Genomic DNA, 23,551 nt, shown 5'->3' on the forward strand with positions numbered 1-23,551 from the left:
GGACATGGTTTAGTGGACATGGTGGTGTTGGGTCGATGGTTGGACTCGATGATCTTAGAGGTCTTTTCCAACCTTGATGATTCGATGATTCAAAAGAGTGGATTTTAGTTTTGGGAAGCATATCTCATGGCTTGAGGTGACTGGACGTGTTGTCTCAGCCTTTTTGCATAGTAGCTTAACTGTCTGCAAGGAAAGCTGTTCCTCCCTTCCCTGCCCTCTGTGTAAGCAGCAATCCTGTCTGACCTGTGAATAGCTGAGCCAGAATTACAAACCTGATTTAATTTTTCAGGCAGTGCTGAGCCTGCAAGGCAGTGGGATCATAAAGGACCCTTCCCTTATTTACTGCCTTTACCCCATCTCAGCTCATCTTTTTCCCTGGCAGATGCTGTGAGCTGATTTTATGCTTTAAGTAATAACACAAGGATTTACTTGCCCAATGGGTGGTCTCTAGCTGTCTTCTACCTTGTATTACCATTTAAAATTTGGTGTCCTCTGCCAAGGTCAGTGATAGATCTAGTCTGCTTCAGTCTGTTGCCATCTTCTGCTTTCAACAGCCCTCAAATAGCCCAAAGTCATTACTTCAGACACCTTCTTTGCACTGTCCATGCCTATGCTAACTAATAGTCTTCTGCTGGAAGGCAACACCTCTGAATGAAGGGGTGTGGAACCAGCTGCATTCATGTGCATGCAACCCCTCTGCACGTAATTCAGGCCACTGTGAAAATACCACTTAAATCAAAGATCGGTGATGTGTAGTTGTTTTGGTTAACACCAAGTTATCCTTTCCTAAAAAGAAACCATACAAATCATGCTCTTGTTGCTAGTAGAATAGCTTAGTCTCTCCACATCTTTACTTTCCAAATCTTTACTTTAACGAAGATTGCCTGATTTGCTAATAGTAGTAACAGGCACGGCACCATCCTAACCATGATAGGGATGGGTGGTACAGTGCTTATATGCAGCATATGCTGTCTCTGACGGTGTAGCACAGTGGATGATGTGCTCTTCATACGTGCATATGCACCGTGCTGCTGTTGTAGGACAGCTCTGTGGTATGTGTTATAAAATGGTTTGCATCTGTTGTAATCTCCATATCCGTCAGTGTTCTTTTATGTGAGTTCAAGAATCCTTACCCGTCTGAATTTGGGCAGGCTGATGCAGGAGCTTCCTGAAAGGAAGGTCTCTGTCCTTATTCAGGATGGGGAAAGCTGATCAGCTTTTTCCATTGAATGTGTACAGTTGCTCAGTAGCTAAATCAGCAATGACATAAAGTCCTTGCTTTGAAAGTACTCTACCTCAAATTCCTGATTTCTGTGAATATATAAATATTAACACCTTTATTGTGATCACCATGCCTAATAGCATGACCTAGTAAGAACTTACTACTTTTGAACTTCAGGATGTTGCCTTTTGTATTAGCTTGGAATAAGATTTAAACGTGAGGAGTTGCAAAACAAAGAGGCCGATCTTTAGAACTGATTTTTTCCTCATGACCTCAAATCTGTTTTTTCCAAGATAAGACTGATACTTCCCCTATGAATGGCAGCAATAAAGATCTGGAGAATGCAAGCTGAGACAGCATCTGGACAGGAATTGCAGAGGACTCTTCTTGTAACCCTCTAGAGAAAAATAAGTCTGTGAAATAAGCTAGTACCAAGGTGCCAGCAGAGGGTTTCTAATAATGTTTGATGCTTTTGCCATGAACTGGAAGCTGTCCCTTACTGCAAAGCAGAAGTTACCTATAAGGCAATGACTAGATAAGTGAACAGGAGCTGCTACAGGCTTTATTGGTTTGGTGGATGGGTAGCAGTCACCTAAGCAGTGGCCTCCTGTCATACACAATTCCACCAGACGTCTTTACAAAGCTGCACTGTAATATATTGCACCATTTCACATATTCAAATAATGTATTTTTCCATACCTGAGGAGGGTGTTGGTCTTGTGTCCTCCCTATGCTTACGTAATAGACATGGCTTTCCTGTCCCATCTTCACAAGGAGAAAGTGTGACATATACCATCGAGGTTTGCCCTGGCCTGTGATTGCCTCTGCCTGTTACCCTCCTTTATCATTTTCTTTCCACCTCTCTCTGCCAGGAACATGAGGTTCTGGGGTTGTCCCTAGGAGCTGCAGCTGGCAAATCCTCTGTTCCCTTCCCCACCAGTGCAGTCTGGGCCAGTCGTCTGCCCCAAATTAGCAGATAAGCTGATTGGGTCTGGAGAGATGTGAAAGAACTGCAGGAGAATGTAGTAAGTGGATAGCAGTGTATCACAGGGAGAATCTAATATTGATAAATATACATTTTTCTCTCATCCATGTTTTTTAAGTTTCTAAATCATGCCAGTGTGAATAAAAAACAAGTACAGCTGCTGCCAAGTAAACAAACATTGCTAGGGTACACACGAGGAGAAGATGGATAAAGAAAAGAATGATAATGCTTTTATAATTCAGCAGGCTTGTCTGTGTCTGGATTGCTGTGTTTAATACAGAAGATGCCAGTTCAGACAGGATATTGCCTCATTAGAGGGATTGGAAGACAGGTAAGGAGAACAGGACACAAGAACAGCTTTCCCAAGAGATTGGAAAGATTGATTACCTTAAAGAGGAAGCATGTAAGAAATGATAGGAGTGTACACAACAACTAACCAGTGGAGCAAGTAGAGACAACAGAAACTTCTAATCTTGTAACACAAGAGCAAGAGGATGTTCATTGAAATTAGCAGTTAACTACCTTAAAGATGATAGAATAAAATTAGCACAGTATGAAGTTGGATGCTGAAGAATGGGAAAGCTGTAACGAGGCTATATGAAAGAAGTAGCTGGATGTGAAGAGGACTGCATGTTTGAGATGGATTTTTTTTTTTTTTTAATAATAAAACCTAAAGTTTAGGATGTGATGTACAGTCTTGCGATACAGGTTTGAAGACAGTTTCTATTCACTTGTGTTGCTTTCCATCTCCCCACGCAACCCCCACAGGAATGCAGAGGTGACAAACTGTGACTGTCTTGTAAGCCCTTGAAATGCCAGATCACCTCTAAATTACAGAATCGGAGGTTTAGGCTTTGCTGGCACCTCACAAGGCACTCCTCAGTATGTGTGATAAGAAGAAGTCTGAGAACCCCTGACAAGGCACTTCAGGGCTGCAGTTCCTTTGCAGCTGAAGAACAAACTTTTCAGGACAGGGTTGTGTTTGCATTGCTTTGCCCTGCTTTCTCCTTCTCTTTTTGCTGGCACTAAGGCCGCTGGGCTTGCTGCTTTCCTTCCCGGAGTACTGTGACTCTCCAGCCAAAGTTGTCCTGCTGGGTCAGAGCAACAGAGTGGTTTCTTGCCTCCTCTAGCCGAGCAAAGCAGGTAGGAGTTGAGTTTGTGCGAGGACAGTGAAAATATCTCTGAGTCAGGCTGCCCTGAGAGGAAAATAGCAATGAGCAGAAAAACTGAGGGAACATTTTATCACCCATGAATCATTGTTCAAGTTCAATGGTAAACTAGAGGAACTGGAAATAGGACTCCTCTGCAGAAAGTCCTTGATGCCCCAAGGAGAGCATTTCCAGAGGCATCTTGGTGTGGCGCAGAGCACGCAAATACATTCCAAGTAGATGTGTTTGCTGTCTCTGGAAAAACAGTGCCATAATTGTTCATAAATATTTGAAAAAACAAAAGCCTGTCTGTTCTTAGAGAAAGTGTTTCAATAAGCCTTCAGCATCTACAGCCACATGTGACCAGCCTATTGTCCTATTGTTGGCTAAGGAACTTACGTGTACTGTACAGGTATGAGGGTTGGGTTTTGGTTTGGGTTTGGGTTTTTTTTCACAAAGAACAAAATCAGAGAACCAATTAATTAAAGTGAAAGTTCATATAGCGACGGAAGTACATGTGTAAACTGAGAGGTAACAACTTTATGGGAACTGTGTGGATGTTAGGACTTAACAGCTGCTTGCTTGGAAAGGGGCTCATTTGCATCAGGATATGATTGATGGTCTTTTCAAAATCCAAGAAACACAGGTTTTCCCCCACAACTTTGTGTTGTATGAATTAAATGTTAGGTGCTTTCTGACTGAATGTAATAAGTATACTGTTAGTGGAAAATAACACTTTTACAGGTGGTGCATGCTGTTGTCTTTTTGCAGCTAGCACCCTGTTTTCCTTACACTAGAATTCTCAAATATCTGCAATGAATGGTTACATTCTGTTTAATACATCAAATATCCTCCAAGAAGCAGTGAAGTAGTTAATGATTTAATTTAGTCTTTTGCAATGGATGATGCAGATGACTTACATCCAGAAATTAAAATGCTGAGAGAGAGCATCATCCTATGGATGTGGAAATATGGGTTCCTTCCCCCACAGTAGATGCATAATTTACTAGATGCTGCACTATATAGTTAACCAAGGAAAACATTCATCTGCAAAATAAATTGAGGCCTAAGGGTATGACTGACCCAGCATGTCTTGTCTTCCTCCATATGCCTTTATTACTTGCAAACTTTTTTCTTCTGTATTCATCTCTCCTCCCAAGTGCTGTGCTGTTTTCTTACTGATGCTGTGGTATCGTTTCAGAGCAGAATAGGAAAGAAGAGTAAAACTGAGGAAATTCTTTCTGCTCTAGCATACTAGCATTTACGTGTGTTGTAAATGCCAGCTAGGGACTTAATTTAGTGCTTGGGATCAGATATCTATCTTTTCCTGTAAATTAACCTATATATGAATATAATTTCTTAGAAATGTCACGCTGGTAGTATGTATATTGAAAATGGGTATGTCCAGCTTTCACTTCAAGGATTCAAAAGCATAAGCTTACTTTTTTATCTGTTGAGTAATGAATTCATTTTTATGCAGAGTGAAGCATGCATAACTTAAAAATTAATATTAACTTAGTTGATAGCCCATAGCAGCTTTGGTAAAAAAAATGTGTTGTGTTCTTCTGGACAGATGTTCCTACCGGACAGCTGGAAGCAGGCTGGTGACCTGCTAGGTTCTCGTTCTTTGCCTTTGCTACATGGACAATTTAGGGGGGAGCTGGAGGGTTGCTTTCTTCCAAATCATGGATCTGCTAGGTATTTTTAGCATGGTTCCACTGAGTCACTTACTGCATAGCAGGCCTGTATTTTAATCTAATGAGGATCTTTCTAATAACTTCCATTACTGAAACGTTTGAATGTGGGAAGGAGGTGAAAGTAATTGGATTGCAATAATTGAATCATCCAATGCGATTACCTTCAAAAGGTTGTGTGTTTATGCTTCCCAAATGCAAACGGGAATTGATCAGTACAAGAAGCACCAAAGCTGCATCTGTTCTGGAAGGAAATCATTTGGTGGGGTGCGGGTGGGGGGGTGTCTGTGGGTAAGAGGGAGGGGTGATCATTTTGTTACCCCAAAGCTCTGTAAGGAAGACTGATGCACAGGTCTTAATGAGGGAGTTAATTTTGAAACTTTGCTTGAAAAATATCCTAGTGTGGTACAACACTCATTGTTTAATAATTCCCAAAGCTGTAGGTTGATGCTCACTGAGAACTCCAGCCCTGCATTTACCTGCGTATGCAGATAAAATTAGCTTCCCTACAGCATTTATGCTGGAATATGGTGTAGTCACTGCACTGCTTGATATAATACATGATGAGCAGTGCTTTTGTTGAGCTGCTTGAAGACCTGAGGCAGCTCGGCTCTCTGAACCTTGTGCTAGTAACCTCAAGGTAACACAATATTTTTCTGTGATTGTGACTTCTGGTTCATTTTTTTGGTCTCTCTTTACTTGCCCAAAGTTTCTGCAGTGGAAACTGGTCAGAATCTGACTTTGGTCCAGTGCCTGAACAGCAGAGCATGCGCTGCTTCCAGGCATATGTGCTCGGGTAACTGGAAAAATCACTGAAGTGCATTGCTCATTGTCCAGAAAACTGAAAAGTGGGTGGAAACTGTTTCACAGCTGAGTAGTAAAACTGTCATGTCGCTATCATTTTTTTTTTTGTCATAAAAATCCATTTCTCCTGAGATTGTCTCCTATGAATCTTTGTTTTCTAGTCACTTCCCACAAAATACCCCAAAAGCCCTCTATGTAAACGAAAACTGTGTTAAATAAAGTGGTGTCTCTTTCTCTTAGGTCTAAGTACCACTGATGGTTATAACAGTTTTTCCCTGACAAACGCATGCAATTCTATAGCTGCATATAACCTACCAAAACTTTGACATTTTCCCTATTATGCAATATGCATTTGCATTTAGTTTACGGCAGCATGAATTAAATGGGGAAATATCTTACAAAGCATGGTTTGAGTTAGGATGTTGTGTAACCTTTGTGTGAAAAAATTCCTGCCTTTCGGTCTGTCTGCCTGCTTGCTTGGCATACTGTTTTGTGCAATGTTTTTTTCTGAAGATAGGTGGTAAATGTACAGTACTTCAAGTCTGCAGTTTGTTCCCTAGTGTTCCTTTGCACTGAGCTTCATTCCAAGACTTTTCCACCACATTCCTCCTAAGCAGAAAAGAACTAGTAAAGTGCTCTGCGAGATCATTAACCTCTGAGCTTAGTTTATACAACACTTTACTAGCTCATTCCCTGTCTTCTCTGGAGATGTTTGCTCAAAATGAGATTATTCATGATCAAAAGTTTTATATAACATATATACTTTAATTTTTGTAGGATCCAGGGTCTTGCTGGGTCCATGGCAAGAAACTATACTAGTGACTCTGAGAACGGATGAGGCAAGAGACATTCACAGGGGAGGATTATGAAGGAGCGCAAATAAGACTCTTTAGATTTAATAAAGAGAATCATTAAAGGTAGCAAAAATCAGATTCATTGCCACCAGTAATGGTCAAAAAAGTCCACGGGTGAACCCCACTGTGCATTTCTCCCCTACTCTACTCTTTGCACCAGACTGCAGAGTTGCTCCTGAGGTCCCTGTTCAGCATCAGGTGGGTGCCTGCATTGTAAATTCTGCATCTGGCGTCATCGTTGTGTGGCAGAAGGAGAAATGAGAAGTCTGGATTTTTATCGACCCATGTCTGACAAGTGCTGTGTAGATCATTATCATGGAGATTGCTGTAGTGGTGAACCTCACCTAAAACGTTCTCTGCTAGCCTGGGCATGTATAAAATCAAAGCAGTGGCGTTTTATATCACTGGGTGGGATTGACAGTGCACTTGAACATTCAAGGACTCATCAGACTCCTTCCCCCCACACAGTTGGTGCCTGAGCTACTGCTGCCAGATCCAGCTGCCTCCTCATGGTTCTCGGTGCACTCCCTGCGCTGTTCACGTCTAGGACCGAGTGCAGCCGTTATTTGTTTCATCTCCCTTGCAGCAATCATGTTTCTCTGGTGTTTCTGAGCTTTGTGCACGAGTGTTGCTGGACCGGTGGCAATGGCAGCAGCATTTCGGATACAACAGTAGGATGTCAAACGTGTTGGCTGTTGGGAGCTGGCCCAGCTTCCTCTTGAAGCCAGACCTTACCACTCTTAGGCTTTGTTGCAGGGCTTGAGGCTTACAGAGTAGAGAGTGCAATTATTGCTCAAAAGGCTTTTATTGTATAGATGCTTGAGTTACAGACCGAGGTTACAACAAAGATATTGTATCTTCTAGAAATGCCCTCATGTAGTTGCTGCTAAGAGAGAACCTCTCTAGAACAGCCCTGAAATAAAGCCCATTCTTCAAAACTCTTTAATCTTTTCCCCATGCATTGTCCCCCTTTCCTGAACTAGTAGCTCTTGCACTTCATTTTAGAAACCAAACCCACCCTTTTGTAATATGAAAGAACCTAGAACAGATCTACAGTGATGTATAGCTGTACGCCATCTCATAGTCTTAGAAAGAGTCCAGTGAGTAAACCCTTGATTAGTTTGGTTTAAATCACATATTTATTCATCAAAACCAGTGAAAATGATGTAGAACCTGGAATGTGCCCAAAATCATTGGGTTTATGCAGAACCCTCCATCAGAGTTGTGTGATGGGCTTTGTGGGGACTAGCATGGGTGAGCCTGAGAAATACAGTCATGCACTTCCCTGGGTCTTCGGGGTTGGGTTGGGGTGGGGGTGGGGTGGAAGTGTTGGGGTTTTGGTTTGGTTTTGATTTAGGTTTTTTTTCAGGAGGACACAGGATGAGGACCTGTTAGATAAAGTCCTCTTGGTGCCTGAGGTTTTGGCACTCTGCTACTAAATTTCTTTTTGTTTTCCCCGAAACACAGGCTGGCTCAGAAATCAGTTCTGGTTTTGACTTTCGCTTTCATATATTTTCTTTCAAAATTTATCAGAGAAACAAAACTCCTCGTTGCTGGTTCCAGTACACTGGCAGTGGTTCATGAGCTGCCACTAAACGTAAAAGATCTTTTATTCTTTCAGAAAATCCCAGTAGCAGCTCATGTCATTAATTGGTGGGAGCCAGAATCTCTTCACATTTCTTGCCCACAAAAGTCCCTGGAGAAGTTGGGAGGGGGTTATAGTACTGTAGTATCTTTAATGCAGTTATTAAATATTTTTCCTTATCCCACTTCTAATGACAGTGTCTCTCTGTTAAAGGCAGTAAAACGTCAGTGCTGTACTTGGACTTCAAATACTACTATTATCACATTTATTTAATGACAGCAGATAAAGCTTTTGCTGTTTCTAATGCAGATATTTAGTTTGCAGTTTTGAATACTTCTGAATTGTCTATTATTGGATATTTAGGAACAGGTGGAGTTTTTAAATTTTTTTGTTACAACACTAAAGAAGACTTCAACATATTGATGGTGAGAATATGTGCTAATACTCCATTAGGTATGCCTGAAACCTCACAGGCTGCACTAACCCTGGATATAGTATTTTCCTAATCTCTTTTCCTGTATTCTGTCAATTAAACAGCTAGATGAGCATTTTAAAGAATTTTCCAGAATAGTTTAGTGTCTTCCTTTTCCTATTTGGAAACTGTTCTGTAACTGTGTTAAATCAGCTCTGTGGCTAGGACAGCTGACAGAAGGGGATGTCTTTATTTTTAACCATGTAATGTCATTTGCACTGATGACCTACCTCCCTTTCCCAAGGAGCAGTAATGCACACGGGGCAGGCGTTGATCTCTGGATGAGCCTAATACGACTTTAGAAAGTGACAGATGAAAATTTCTGTACCGGGTGCTCACTACAAATAGGAATAAAACTCATTTCACACCTTGTGCTGGGTTTGATGCTTACCCTTCTTGGTCCCTCAGCAAGACAGGAGACCAAAAAACCCCACAATATACGGTCCAAGGTATAAACAATAATGAGGAATATGTTAAAATGCCATTTAAAACAATTTCCTGAAGCCCAAGAGTACCTACAAAATATTGTAGTAAATTGTATGTGTTGAGGGTTACCTCTGCTTTGTTATACAGCTGGTATATGCCTGGAGCATGAAGGCAATAGTGCGTTACACAAGTGCATCTCGGTGAAGAGAAGTGTTTAAAAAGGCGGGAGTGAGGAAGGAAAACATTCACAAACAGGAGAGGAGGGATCTGTTATGGCTAACTGATATATCAGATTTTTTTTACTCACACTGTACAACTAGAACTGGTGGTTTTATGGATATTCTGGAGAAATGGAGTGGAATAGGGATAACTTGTTTCTCAAGATAATGGTGGTGTTGGACCTCCCTACAACAGAGTTCACAGCATTGCAACATGCAAACATCTTAGGACAGTGCTTAGACATGTCTAAGATGTTTGTACTGTATGCAACACCAGTATTTGTCTTTTCCCTTAATTTTACGCAAGGCACCAAGGAGAAAAGACAAGAGCCCTGCCTTTGAGTCAGTCCCAGAGACTCAACTCTACAGCTCCAAGTGATACCCAGTTTTCCAGCAGTGAGATAACAAGAAGCTCAGGCCAGAGTAGGGACCGAGTAGAGATTCTTGCATCCTGCCCGGCAACATTGTGCAGACTTTCATGGAGCACACTGCAACCTAAATGCACAAACTAGGATTTGTATGAGCAAAATGTCTTTATCAGAAAGAAGATACCACGGCATGTACCACTGATTGAATAAGTTTCTGTAGATGGTGAAGCGCAGAGCTGCCATGCTGAGGTGGACGTGCTACTGTTGACATAGGCACCTCCGCTGAGTAGTAGGTGCTCAGATGAAGCCTACCTCCTGCACGTGTGCACAGCCTAGCAGTGCGCTTGAGACCTGCCGGTACAACCACAGCCACCTGGACTTGAGACACATACTCTTGAGCATAACAGAGAGAAGCAATTTTTCTTTTAATATATACATATTTCACATCCCCTTAATACATGAAGATGTAGCCTGTCTTTTCCATGGCAGCATTATTTCTGTATAACCTGTCTCATTTAAAAATAAATCATGTCTGTTGTGAAAAGACCAGAAGAGTATCCATCGATTTGACAGGTTCTAAAAATCTTTCCAAGCCAATTCACTGGCAACAAAATGAAGGGAAAACTCATTTCCATGGTGATGCCGACTGAATCACTCTAGAGCGGTTGAAGAATGGATCCTGACCTGGGTGGGTGCTGTGTTTAAGTCTAGTAACCATGCAACCAGCAAGTACTCTTCATGCTATATATCCATAAAAAAGCTTATATTCATTCATGCTTGGTTTTTTTCTTTGCGTTCTTTAGAAGCTTCAAAAGCTCTGGGTTTCATGTCTAGTGGGTAGTATTGTGTTAAGAAGTACACAAAAACATGCAGAGCTGCAGATGAAAAAAAGACAGTCTCTTCCAAGAACATTTGGCTTCTCCCAAGTTCAGTTGGAGGCGGAGTGTGTTCTTTAGCCTGAACCTACTTTGAGAAAAAGTTACCCAGAAAAGTTTAATGAACTGAGGTCAGTTTTTCTTCTTTCAATAAAATGCCAGTGATCTTAAGAGAAGAAAATCACGAGTCATCATTTTCTGACATAAGGAAGAATTTTTACGCTTTTACATCAGCTTATACATAAATATTGGAATTCCATTATAATGCTTAACATAACTTTTAAATGCTTGTTTTAAAGAGATGCATAGTAATCATCCTTAATTTTAAAACAAATTGTTTACAAGATCTTTTGTTTTCCTTTATTTAAAATGATTTACTGGGGAGATAAGTATTTCTGTAATGAGTTACATGAACTGACTTGCTGGTTATGTTCCCTTTCACACAGCTTAGAATTAGATAACATCCTTTTGTACTCTTTTTATTCTTAGAATGCTTTGTTTCTCATTTTGCATGAATTAGTCATTGAATGGAAATATATTTGACTACGTAATGCAATGAGCATACTATGTGCCTATAGAAGAGGCCTACACTAGTAAAGGTAGTTTGTTTCACTCTTAACTAGGAACCCCCACCAGTTTTTTGTTTGTTTTGTTTTTTTTTAAACTTAAGCAGAAAATTTTTTTGTTTCAATATCATTCAGGTAACAGTCTTAACATTGACATAATTGTCAAATTAATTAGTAAGTCTGTAGTGGGTACAGTTTAAAAAACAACCCAAAGCATCCAAATTATTGCCATTTTTGCAAATAAAATTGATTTTTATTTCCTTTAGCTGTTGAAAAATCTTTTCTTGTACATAGTCCTTTTTTTAACAAGCTAAATAATCTATACTATGTTGTACTGGATTTATTATTTGCCAGAACCTTAAAGTGGAGAGGAGAGGCAACCTTGTCGAAGCCTGGGAGTTTTGAAACCGATAGCACTAAATGTATGGATTGGGATGGTCAAGAAAGACAAGTCTCTCACAGGATATTGGTACACCTCCTCAGGGCTGTTTCATATTGAGTTATTTCAGCTCCCTGTGATTCATCCCATTATTTTTATGTGCGCACTCATTCATTCCCATGATAATTTCACTTGTCGAGGATAAACACATTAGTAAGAGCTCGCCTGTTTGGGAAACAGAGCAGCTGATCTGCTTCCAGAATTACAGTGACCACCTTCTTAGCAAAGGTGGACCCCTTTGGGTGGACCCAAAGGTTTTGGACCCTGTCCCAAATCTGGTGTACAGCCTTGTGGCTGTGGGCATCTTCCCAGACCTGTGTGCTGATGTCTGGATGCAGAGTGCCACTTTGGCAACAGCTACAGTTAGCTACAGCGAGAAATGACAGAAGGATTTGGCCCGACAATATGATATCAACAATATGATAGCGTTATTATCAGCTGATGAATTGTCCCTGAAAAAGTACTGGTGGTTTTGCTTCAGATCTGCTGAAGAGCTGCTGATGTGTTTGTTGCAAGAAGGCCGTTAGACTTAGGAGGTAATTATACTGAATTTTGTATGTTTTGAGTAATTTGTGAAAGCTTTCTAACCATGGGACTTGCTGACCCAGTGAAATACTAGTTTTTAGAGCCACGTGCTGTGTCAAAGTGTACGCCTGAGACATTTCTGAAATGATGCAGCTTGTGTTGTCCCCAGATACGCAGGTCTCTGAATTATTTGCTGAAAAATGAGTTTGGATGCAGGGCAGGATAAGCAGAAACCTGATTTTGGATATATGCAATCCAGGAACACATAGTGGTGCAGCCCTTAGCTTGAAGTTTGCAGGATATGTAACTAGTTCTTGAATTGCTTTACTATATTGCATGGCATCTCTGTTCAGTCTCGATTTGTGTATGTAATGTCTTAGATCAATTTATATTATATTAACGTATTGCTCTAAACTTTTACTGGCTAAAAAGGGCTGAAATCTGCTTTTCCATGAAAGTGAGGTAACAGTAGGAATGACCATGTAGGCTTCTCCATAAGCTATATTTCCACGTTTCATGAACTGGAAAGAGCCATTCTTGCTTGGTTTTTTCCCTCAATACTATCAAGTGCAGGTTATAGATTTGCTACAGGAAAATAAGGCTTATGTTTAACAAAAGTTTTTTAGATCCCTCTTGTACCTTCTATTGCATACTAACCTTCATGAAAAAGACTTAAATAGAAGTGGGTGACAGGTTAAAATCTGTTGTGCTACACTATCGTGATGCTGTCTTGGATAACTAAGTTTTCTAGAGAAGGTTAACACATTTGGTGTAAATCAGTAACACATGGAATACAGTACTATATGGAGAGTTTGCTAGTTAAAATTGGAGATGATAAGGATTTGAGGAACAGTAAGGCAGGTGACAGTTGGCTGTAATTGAGATGACAGTGGGCTATGCAGGAACAAGCAGATTACTGGTTGCCCGCTGCTTTAACTGGTGACACTGTTACTAGACATGTTTTGATGAAATTAGCTGATGAACTAAAGTTAAGAGAGAGCTTCAATTACAAAGAGGCTTCGGAGATTGGACTAAAACAAGTGGATGACACTGAGGACTGAAATAATAAATATTTAATGAACTAGATGGTACATCAGTCCAGGTCCTCTGCTCAGGAAACAAGCAACAAGCGTCTCAAGTGTGTGAAGGGCATGGATTGAGTGACAGGGAGCTGCCAGTATAATAGGATTATGAGAAAGCAAAAGTAATCCTGAGATACATCGGGAAGGTCTTCTAGCAGAGGGGAAACCACTGATGTGTTTGTGGAGAGGCCTGGAGCACTGCGTGGTTCTAGGTGCCTCTATTAGAGGACAGCAACTCCAAACTGATGGTGCAGAGGAAGACTGCAAGGCTGACTGTCGCCTTATCCTCTTCAGAGAAGGATAAGAGTTTGGCTTCTTCAGCCTGATGCTCAATGGGTATCTGATAGCACTCTGAGTACACTGAGGAGAGGGGAAGGTCCTGAAGCTGAAGAGCTCGTTGTTGGCACAAATGGACATAATCTTAGTAAATAGAAGCTGAAAATCTCAGAACCTCATTCCTTTGTTTAGAGGTTTTCCTGAAGCAGAACAACGAAACAACAGGCAGCAGATGGACCAAGGCCTACCCTGAGAGCAGGGGAAAGGCTTCTGCAGGGGACTGGATGGGCTGATGCAGGTGTGCTTTCCTGGGCTACCTAGAGTGTCCCAAATCTTCATCTGAGCCGTTGAATGAACAGTGGTGTTCCAGTCCTTGGGAAAGGCCTTTGCCTTTCAAAAGCCATAGCAGTTTCCAAACACTGTTGTGATGTGTTCAGCCAAGATGTTGGGTCCTACGTGGAACCAAGGAATGGGCTACCCTCATCACCTTACAGAGGTTAATCTGAGGTTGATGTATAAGGCTGCTGTAGGAGTTTGCATGTTTATTTTCCCTCTCAGCAAAATAATTTAATTTTGAGGAAGGTCTTGTGCATTCATCGTCACCACTTTGTTTTCATTCATGGTTACTTTTTCATTCTTCCTCATGTGTGTGTTGTGTTTTTTCTTTTGTAGAACAGTTCGTGTCTGGCTGAAGAGAGACAGTGGGCAGTACTGGCCCAGCATATACCATGCAATGCCATGTAAGTATAAGGAGATGTTCGCTATCTACTGTGTATTTGCAAAATGGCTTTTCTGGTTTTGATGAAGCTTCATGTTTATGACCATTTGCAAGCTTACCACTCCATATTAAATATTATTCTTGAACAATCCTCTTGGTTTCTGTGAAGCTTTACCAAGCTGCATGCTAACGCCTCTGAGAGGCATCAGGGATTACAGCAGCAAAAGGATACAGATACGCTAGCAAGGGATAAGCATGTAATGCAAACATAGATTAAAAAATGTGGGAGCTCAAAATGTAGTCTTGCATTCTGCCACTAACGGAGTCTATAAAGCTTTGTAAGTCTCCAATATAAATCACTCTGCCCTTCCTACTGCATGTGCTCAGTCCAGTAGAGTGCAATGGTAAATGGTTTTATTTGATAAGAACTTAATATCCTGTGGTAGCTAATATGATAGAGAGGATACTAGACAGGGAAGGCAGCTCTTCCAGTGAAGAAGCAGAATCATTTTACCCCTGCAATTAAATGTTGAAAACCAAGTCTCCCTGATGGATCCCTCCAGTATGATCTGCTGTATGTCTCCTCTCCCAAAGACTCTCTTTGTTCATGCTTTAAAAGAAACTGCAGATCGATGTCCATTTTTCCAAGAGACAGTTGAAGAAATGATGGATCCTCCAGTATGATCTGCTGTATGTCTCCTCTCCCAAAGAGAGTGTTCATGCTTTAAAAGAAACTGCAGATCGATGTCCATTTTTCCAAGAGACAGTTGAAGAAATCACAGCCCTACCTGTTTGTCATAACCCCTGTGGTTCAGTGCAGGAGTATAACTCTGCAGGTCACCAGCAGCAGGGGTATGCTGATGCTCTCAGATGTGCTGGGTTAGCCTGTTTTTGGAACGCTTATGAAGCTGACCTTAAATCCACAGATTGGTGAGCATTTATCAAGTCCCATTGAGGTGTTCTTACTGTCTGAAGAAAGAATTATTTTAAGCTAAGATAGCTAGATTTGGAAGAGTCATCTGTCTCCATGATACATAAAATATTTAATAGATATAAGTTTTAGTACCACAGCAACATCAGCTTGGGACCCTAGAGTGGCCATGGTGTTTGACTGCCTGCTCTAAGAAAGCGTTCATTTGGTAAAGAGGATCTCTCTTCTTCCTTTGGTAATGAACTAGCTCATAAGAATATGTCAAGCCTCAAAGGTACTTTCTGCTCAAGATTTTGCACAAAAAGGTATTGGAAACCAGCTAATGATGTGGCAATCTGTGGAGCTCTGTCATGATCACTAGTAGTGGCCTGAGTTCCCTTGACCTGTCCTTAGAGTTTTGCTTTCCCCAGTCAAACTGTTATGAAATGGCTATTTTAGCAGTTTGGCAATGATACTTCTCTTTTTCCATGTGATGTTTTTGCATACATTTGCATTTTAAAATCTTGTTAGGTCCTACTCTGGTCTTAGCAAGGCTGCATTATTGCCAGTAATAACAGCTTCACTGGAAATGATGGAGTAGATCCAGATCCACTCAAAGGGGACTATTTTAAAGCTCCTTTATAAATTTGAACACCTGACACTGCTCTTTCACTTAGAAGGCTGGTAAGCTTTTGAACCATGAGATATTAAAATTATGCTGTGTTATTCACCAATTTCAAGAATTATCAGGTATAATTAATGACTGGAACAATGCCAATTACCTTGTTATCAGCCATGGCTTTAAGCTTGGAAATTGTAGGAAGGGCTCTGAGTCAGTCTCTGCACAAGTCTGCATTTGACTGGAAATGATCGTTTTGTCTGTTTCTGTGTAAATCACCTTTTTGATGGTCCTCTGCTTTAGGTTCACATTGGTTTTTGTTGTCTAGAGAACAACGACTGCCCAGAGGTTCTCTGTGTAAAAATGTAGTAGGCATGATGGTGTCTTTGTGCTGCTTAGCGAGCTGTGAGTAGCAGTCCCACCTATAGGTACACCATTAGCATGACTTGTGACTTTGGTTACAGTGGTGCATGACCCACACCCTTTTATAATTTGATATCAGGTAGCCTTAATAACTGAGTTTGTGCCTTGGGTACTCTGGGAGATGAGGAGGATGAGGAGTTGGGCCAAGTCAGCCATGTGCTTTGATCAAGCTCTGTACCCAAATGGGGCCATCAGTGTGCTCAGAACATGAAACCCATTAAATACCTGGAAAAAAGATCAAGATTGTAGATCCCTTCCGACTAGGTACACTTGCTGCTGTTTAAAGGCGGGATTTCCCCAATTATGAAGTTTTATGCCCTGCCTATGAGTGTTTTTGTGGTTGGAAAATTCTGGACAACATGGTGGCTACATTTTTGATCATCTCCTCTAGCCCATGAGAAAGAGCGAGCTGTGGGTGTTATACACACTGTTATATAGTCAGTAAGGCAAACTAGGTAAGCTCGAAACCTGGCTAACATGTCTCCTTCACGCCAGCATTGTCCCAACAACTGTATTAACAACAGACCTCTGACGAGCAGGTTAACCCTCCTCATGGTTAGATGTGTAGCCTTGGTTACACATGTGCAACACAGATTATAGATATGTAACCATGGTTAGATATGCGACTTTTGGGCAGTGTCTGTACAGGAGAAAAAAACCAACTTAGTAGACACAAATTTATGAAAGGGAAAGGAGTTGTAGTCAAGAGAAGTAAGCTTTGCCAAAAAAAAAAAAAGCTACCCAAAAAGACCCAAACCCAACCAAACAAAAACCTCTCTCAGATGCAGAACGGAGTAAAGGATTTATTGTAGTGAGGAACAGTGGAGTATCCAGTCTTTGAGGCAGATAATACACTGTCTGTCTTATGATGGTTTTCATAGCTAACACTTTGCTTTGAACAGGAGGGTAAAAAAACTGCAAAGCAAAACATGCTCCTTCGGTCTTAAACTATGCCACTTTTAGGCACTTGAAAGGGGGGTCCCTGAAACTGCAGGTACAAAGTTCGTATTTCTCTTCTACTTCTGTCAGCCTCTAATAGAGGTGACACACTGTGAGAGCATGAAGTATGCAGCTGGGCTTTTCCTCCATAATTCATTTTCCAAAGGCTAAAATCAGTGTGTATTTGCCCTGTATTTAAGATAAAGACTACAGCCAGACTTCTGCATCAGTAATATCCTGCCTGTCCTCTGTAGTAGTTCAGATCAATCTTTTTCCAGTCTGAAATCCAAATCATAGCTAGAAGTGGAGAGCCTTCGGAGTGCTGTTATTTTTCCTGGCTATTATTTTAAAAGGATCTTGAACATCTCGGAAGCTTAGGGTTTGGGGGTTTTTGGTTTGGTTTGGTTTTTTCATCCCCCCCCCCCTTTTCTTAATGAGCCTAAGTGCTTAAGTATTCGAATGTCATCTTATTTTCACTAAAGCATAAGCTGCTGCAGTCTTGTTACAACTGGCATCACTTTAACTACATTAGTGTAGCTAATGTGGACATAATTTTAGTGCTGACACAATGATTTTTCCAAGAGCACGTGTTACTGAAGCATTCCCTTAGGAAAACGATTATAGAAAAATAAGTATCTTTACAATGCTATGACTGTGTACACACGGGTCTGGAATTTAGAAGTGACTTTTTTGTAATCAGCCCAAGTCAAGCAGTTGCTTGCACCTTTTGTGTCTGAAGTGTTTCAGGCTATTTGGGAAAAGCATACTTCAAATAGCTAATTTACCTGAGACTTTTTCTCTGCGAGCTGTTTATTGCCTTCAGAGTTACTAGTTGCTCTTTCAATGTACGCACAGTGTCTAGTGTTTGAAAGATGATATGTAGAATATGCCCATTCTGGCATTAAGTGCCTTTAAAAGGATTTGATGTTTATTCTGCTTAGAATTGCTTTTTTTTCTGTCTGGTTTTCCTACAGCTGTCTTATTCTGCTACAACCCTAGAAGCCTCCATATAATAGTAATGCATGATTTGAATTTGTCTTTTCTGAGGCAGAGTATAGGAAGGAGCAATTTTGTCACTGTTAGTAGCCCTAACTTAAGTGTTTCCCTTCTGGCAGTTTCCATGAACTGAAGCCTTTTCTTTGATTTAATTCAGTCAGCCCTTCCAGGAAAGAAATAAATCGAGGTGCCTGCCTGGATGTGGATCTGGTAGGCTTTCTGCTTGCAGTTTGTTGCCCTTTAGGAAATGTTTCAAGGAGGAGTCAATACTGAAGGTAGAACAATTTTTGTTAAACAGTCAACATAGACTCCCCTCTTTTTCATACAGCTTTGCTGCCAACTAAACTATTGAGGAAGATTTGCTGAGCTATGGACTGTTTAATCCTAGGTGAGGCATTACACAAATTGAGAATATACCAGATATACAGTACTGCAAAAGAGAGGACTCCAAGCTTGTTAGTAACAAAAACACTCCGAGTAATCACAATGGAGAATAGAAACCAAGAGGGAGAAAAAAGCAGAACTAAAAGCACATCTGACTGTACTCTATATTTATCACAAGAATATGGTTTAAAAACCACTCTTACCACTATCGAAGGAGCAAGAATGCCTGCCCCTAGCTGCAGTTGGCAATTGCTGCTGAAAAGTGATTCCTGAAGGCTTCTCTTGGGACAACAGGACTCCCAGCTGCATGCTGCTGTGTTGAGCACTACAAATGATCCCTGCCTTCTGAATGCAACTTCGGTTTCTCACTAAAACCAAGCATAGCTCTTGAACTCTTGCAAGAAAATTCTGGTTTTACCTTTGATGTGAACCCTGCCAGATCCTCGAGGGAGTGTAGTATGACTGACTTGTGTGCAATTTAAGAGTATATCCTGACGTTTATTAGAGTAATATTGACATAATAAAACAATGGCTAGTTTTCAATACAGTCTTTTATTTTGGCCGTAGTATTCTTACTGCAGGTATAGGATGCAAGCCTCTGACATAATACAGTGTTTTCTTTTATTGCCAGTAAAGTTCAGGCAAATGTAAAAAACTAAATTATTCAGCTAACTAATCTCTCAGATTTATACTGAAATGTCAGGTTCCTCTTATATCAAAACACCACCACTGCTCTTGTATGACATGCCTGTTTTCAGATAACTAGTAATGAAAAATGAAGGAGCTGGAGCAAGAAATAGCCGTTGTTCCATGTCCTAATAGGATAGGGTTGAATGAATTGCAAGAACACTTTTTTTTTAAAATGCTTGTCTATTGGAAGGGGCAAAATGCTGAACAGCATCATAAAGCATGTTAGCTAGTTTTAGGCTTTCCAGAACTTCAAGAAAATGAGAATCACAGTTTTGTTAACTTCATCAACATGTTCATTTTTTTCAGCTCCATGTTCATGCATGTCTTTTAACCCGGAAACCAGAAGGCTGTCCATAGGTCTAGACAATGGTACAATCTCAGTAAGTACATCCAAAGATTTCTAGTTGAAATGCTTCCCTTTTGAGAAGTATATGTGTGATGTTGGGTGAGGATATTTTTGCTAGTGTTTGGGAGAGAGACTTTTTACTGCTAGTGGAGCTGAAGCTGTAGTGTAGAAAATGGCAGATTATTACAAATTTCATTCCAACTGCTACAGAGAGATTGAGGGGGTTTACAGTATTTATTAGGCAACTCAACAAACTGTCTTAATTTGCATATCTCTTAAAAAATAACAATGCAGAAAAACAGCTGTTGTTTTATTAAATTTGAGTGCCTTGTTAATCATACCATACCAAAGTTTTCTGAAAGCAGCAATTAAGAGGGGAAAAATTGTCTTCTGAGAGGCAGAAGGTGGATTTCTGCTCCATATCTAGCTGCTTTTCCAAACTTCAGGGTTCAGACTTTGTTTTCCTCTCACTTCCTTCAGAGGAGTTGCTCCTAACTGGCAGTACTGTTGCTGAAAGATTTGGTTCATTAACATATAAGAGAGATCTGTGTGTGTGTGAAAAGGAAGCACGGTAGTAAAACAAGAGTCTGTCTTTTAGATCTGGGACAGAGGGTAGCAGTTGACCTTATTCATTGGATTTTTCTTGTGGGATGATGAGTAAAAAGCTATAACACTTTGTGGGAGGGTCATGGGTCAGAGAGGGATTTTTCACCTATGCCTCATCAATAGACTCCTCTTCCAGTCTAAGATCATTTTACCATTGTTTCAGATTCTTACTGCTGTTGTCTCTGCCTTATGGACTTTATAACTGAATGAGTGTTTGCAGGTTAACATAAGGGCAGCTATCTGCACTAAAGCCAAAATGGTATTTGGGAATTTTTTGTAAACTGTATGGATTTTGGTTATAAGCCTGGCACCTCAGAAATGTGTATGGTGCATTTTGAGAAGGATGGGTAGCAATGCTATTGCCAAAGAAAGATGTTCCAGCAAAGCAACCACGAGGTGAGCTTGTATGGCCACCTTTCCTTGTGAAAGAAGGTGACAATTTTTCTTCTACAAAGATGAAGAGATTGTTTTCAACCTTTTGTAACTTCTCAACATGAAGGCTGCACAAACATTTGTGCAGCACAGGAGACCATTCTCTTGAGCGAAAGATTGTCTAGCATCTTGCTTGAGGAGCAGTGGTACCTAAAGTATTAAAAAAAAAAAGTTTCTATGATCTTTTTTTTTTTTTTTACACTTTTCAAACCTTTTTTGAGAAGAAATGGCATTTCTGTTACTTTATGTCTTAGGGACTGCCTGAGGTCCCTTTTGGAAGCCAAAAGACCTTATCATGGTCATAAATTCCTTGCTCTGAAGTAGAGAAAAACATGTTTTAATGGGTGCAAGTCTCTCAAGATACCACAACAAGAAGAAACAGAGGAAAGGTCTATTACTTGCAATAGACAGGAGACTTCCACAGCCAAGATGAGACTCCTCACCTAATTTCATCCATCTGAAAGTTAGCTTCCTAGATGAAGTTAATCATTAGGTTCTGCAGCCAGTAGAGGAGAGGTGAATTGCCTTTGGAGATACGCATGTTACTTACCCTAGAAACTGTTTTAGAATGGCATAAATCTCTCTCCCCATTTCTGGGGAGATTTAAATGAGGGATTTAGTTTTTAGGTAGCTGAAGCTGAATTAAATTGATCTTTTTTGCTGACCATGCTTGTGTCTAGATGAAGCTGTTACACACTTTGAGCAGGGCCACAAGGACAACAGGGCACCAGAATAACCCCTTCAGAATTCTTCCTTGGGGTGGTACTTATTAAGATAGATTAATCTTCCACATCATTTGATCTTGCAGGTGTCTACAGGTTTGGCCATAAACAGCACTTTGAATACCTGAGGCTGAGTCAGGCTCTACCTGCTGATGTGCACCCTTCTCCTCTGCCACTGTGGGAAGTTACTATTTTTTCCTTCAAGAAAACTACATGATAGTTTCTGTCCTCTCCCAGTTTTTGGACTTTATGAAGTGAAAACACTGTAATCATTTTATAGAGTTTCCTTTGCAACAGATATAGAGGTAGTTTCTGACAGCAGATTTAAGAGTCTTCATTCTCTTCCATTTCTGAACCGGGTTTGTTGTTCTCTGGAAGACGTGGTGAGAGTGCTGTCGGTCACTTGTGTTAACAGGACAAAATCAAGCCTTTAAGGAGATCTGCAATGTGCTGTCAAAATGGCATCCTCTATCAGAGTACAAACTGCAAATTCCCTGGGGTAGGAACTAGGTTGTGAATGAGTAACACATAACTAATATCTAAAGATTATTAACTCTCAGAAATGGATTCAGTTGCCTAAGCAGAGGTCTCTAGTGCTATTTTGGGATACATCAGTTGGCATCCACATGCAGCTCTGGAAAGGTGTGGGTCTTCCTTAGACGTTGGGCCGTGTCAGCCAGCCCCATGGCCAAAGACTCTAAAATGTCACACACCTGAGTATGGGTTTTGTTTGCATTAGCAAGAGTAATTTGAAACAAGATGATGATAATATTTCCAGGGTGAGGATTTACAGAGGTCTTAGGCTCAAGAGAAGTTTGTGGTGGGTGTATATGTTTCAGTGTGAGGGAGGTGTGCTCCATGAAGGTATAGTTGAGTCTTTGTATAACAGTGAGCACTAGATTGGACAGTCTTTTCAGATGCTCAAGACTGCTCCGTTCTGCTTTATGAAGGCTTTCATGGTACCAAGTCACTGTTATAATAAGCTTACCTGAAACAGCCAAGACTGATCACTAACATTTTCAGTATGGCAAAAAAGGTAGTAAAGTAGCTCCAAAAAAACCTCTGAAGAGCAAAGAGCAATCTTGCCAGAAAAAATGTTTTTAATCCCTGCAAGGAGGGGTTTTGGTTTTGCCATCTTGAGCGCTCTGATGTATCCCAGCCCCTCCTGTGCAAAAGGGCTCGCACAGGACTTGGAAATCTTTCTCTGTTCTGTTAACAAGCACCGACTGAGCTGTGTGGGTGACCCCAGCCTTTCTAGCTCATTAAGAAGAGCCAAAAAGCTGCCTAATGAGAACTGAGAGTCAGCAGCTCCAAGAGGAGCAAAACATCTACGTATGGAAAGATAAAAAAAGTTTCTGCTGGTACAATGTTAAAGAGATGTAGTCGGTGTTTTTGTAGTGCAGATGACACAATGTATGTGCAATAGGGCATGAATTTCTTGAGCAAGGTGCCCTGTGCTAAAATACCTGTCTGTTGACGCAACTAACACATTTGGCCTTGAGAGGGAGAGGGGAATGAGTGCAATGGAAGAACATGTGATAGTATAAAGGGGAGCAGGGAGTAAAAGACCTGGAGAAAGATTAAAAAATGCAAAACAAGAAAATGCATCGCAAATTATCATATGCTTTCAAAGGAGACAGTGAGAAGCAAGAAGTCTTCAGGGGGGAGAAAAAAAAGGAAGAAAAAATTATATCCAGTATTCAGGTTAATGGAGCTGTGTTTACTTTGTACTGGTTTTGTTTATCTCATTGGATGGAGCGGTATATTAATAGTACATAGCTGTGGTTTGTCTTGAAGCATACAGAGCTAATCAATACTTGGGTAAACCTTACAAACTGCAGTTGTGTTTGATTCGCTGTATTATCATGGAGAGACTCAAAAGCCTTTTCAGTCTTCCACTGAAACTGTGGGACTGTTCGGGTCACGGACAGAATGGCCACGTCAAAGTTGTCAAGGGAAAAATGCAAAGAAAAATGAGAATGCAAACCACGCTCTTGATCCTGCCTGAAGTCACAGCATCCGAGTGCCACCACAGTGAAAGTTGGGGACAGCACCAGGACAGCCAAATTGGTGGGGAAGGCAAATGTATTCTCCCACCATGTGTTGCAGCAATTGATGCCATTTCCCTTTAGGTAACGACAGCAGAAAGTTAGCTTTCCTAGCAAAGGATCTTGCTTCAAGTAGGCTTTGTAGTAAAGCATTTCATGTGGTGGTTTAGCATTCTGCA

General features: G+C 40.8%; 1 protein-coding gene across 1 annotated transcript in view; it reads left to right on the forward strand.

Annotated features, from left to right (window-relative positions):
• The window catches only part of WDFY2 (WD repeat and FYVE domain containing 2), a 70,170-nt gene that overhangs the window by 24,428 nt on the left and 22,191 nt on the right, over positions 1-23,551 (forward strand). Inside the window, exons 2-3 of the mRNA XM_009290153.1 lie at positions 14,212-14,279; positions 19,525-19,598. Of these exons, the coding sequence (XP_009288428.1) occupies positions 14,212-14,279; positions 19,525-19,598 (142 nt within the window). The remainder of the gene's footprint in view (positions 1-14,211; positions 14,280-19,524; positions 19,599-23,551) is intronic.

The sequence above is a fragment of the Aptenodytes forsteri genome, unplaced genomic scaffold (assembly GCF_000699145.1).
Source record: "Aptenodytes forsteri isolate BGI_AS27 unplaced genomic scaffold, ASM69914v1 Scaffold155, whole genome shotgun sequence".
Taxonomy (NCBI): Eukaryota; Metazoa; Chordata; class Aves; order Sphenisciformes; family Spheniscidae; genus Aptenodytes; species Aptenodytes forsteri.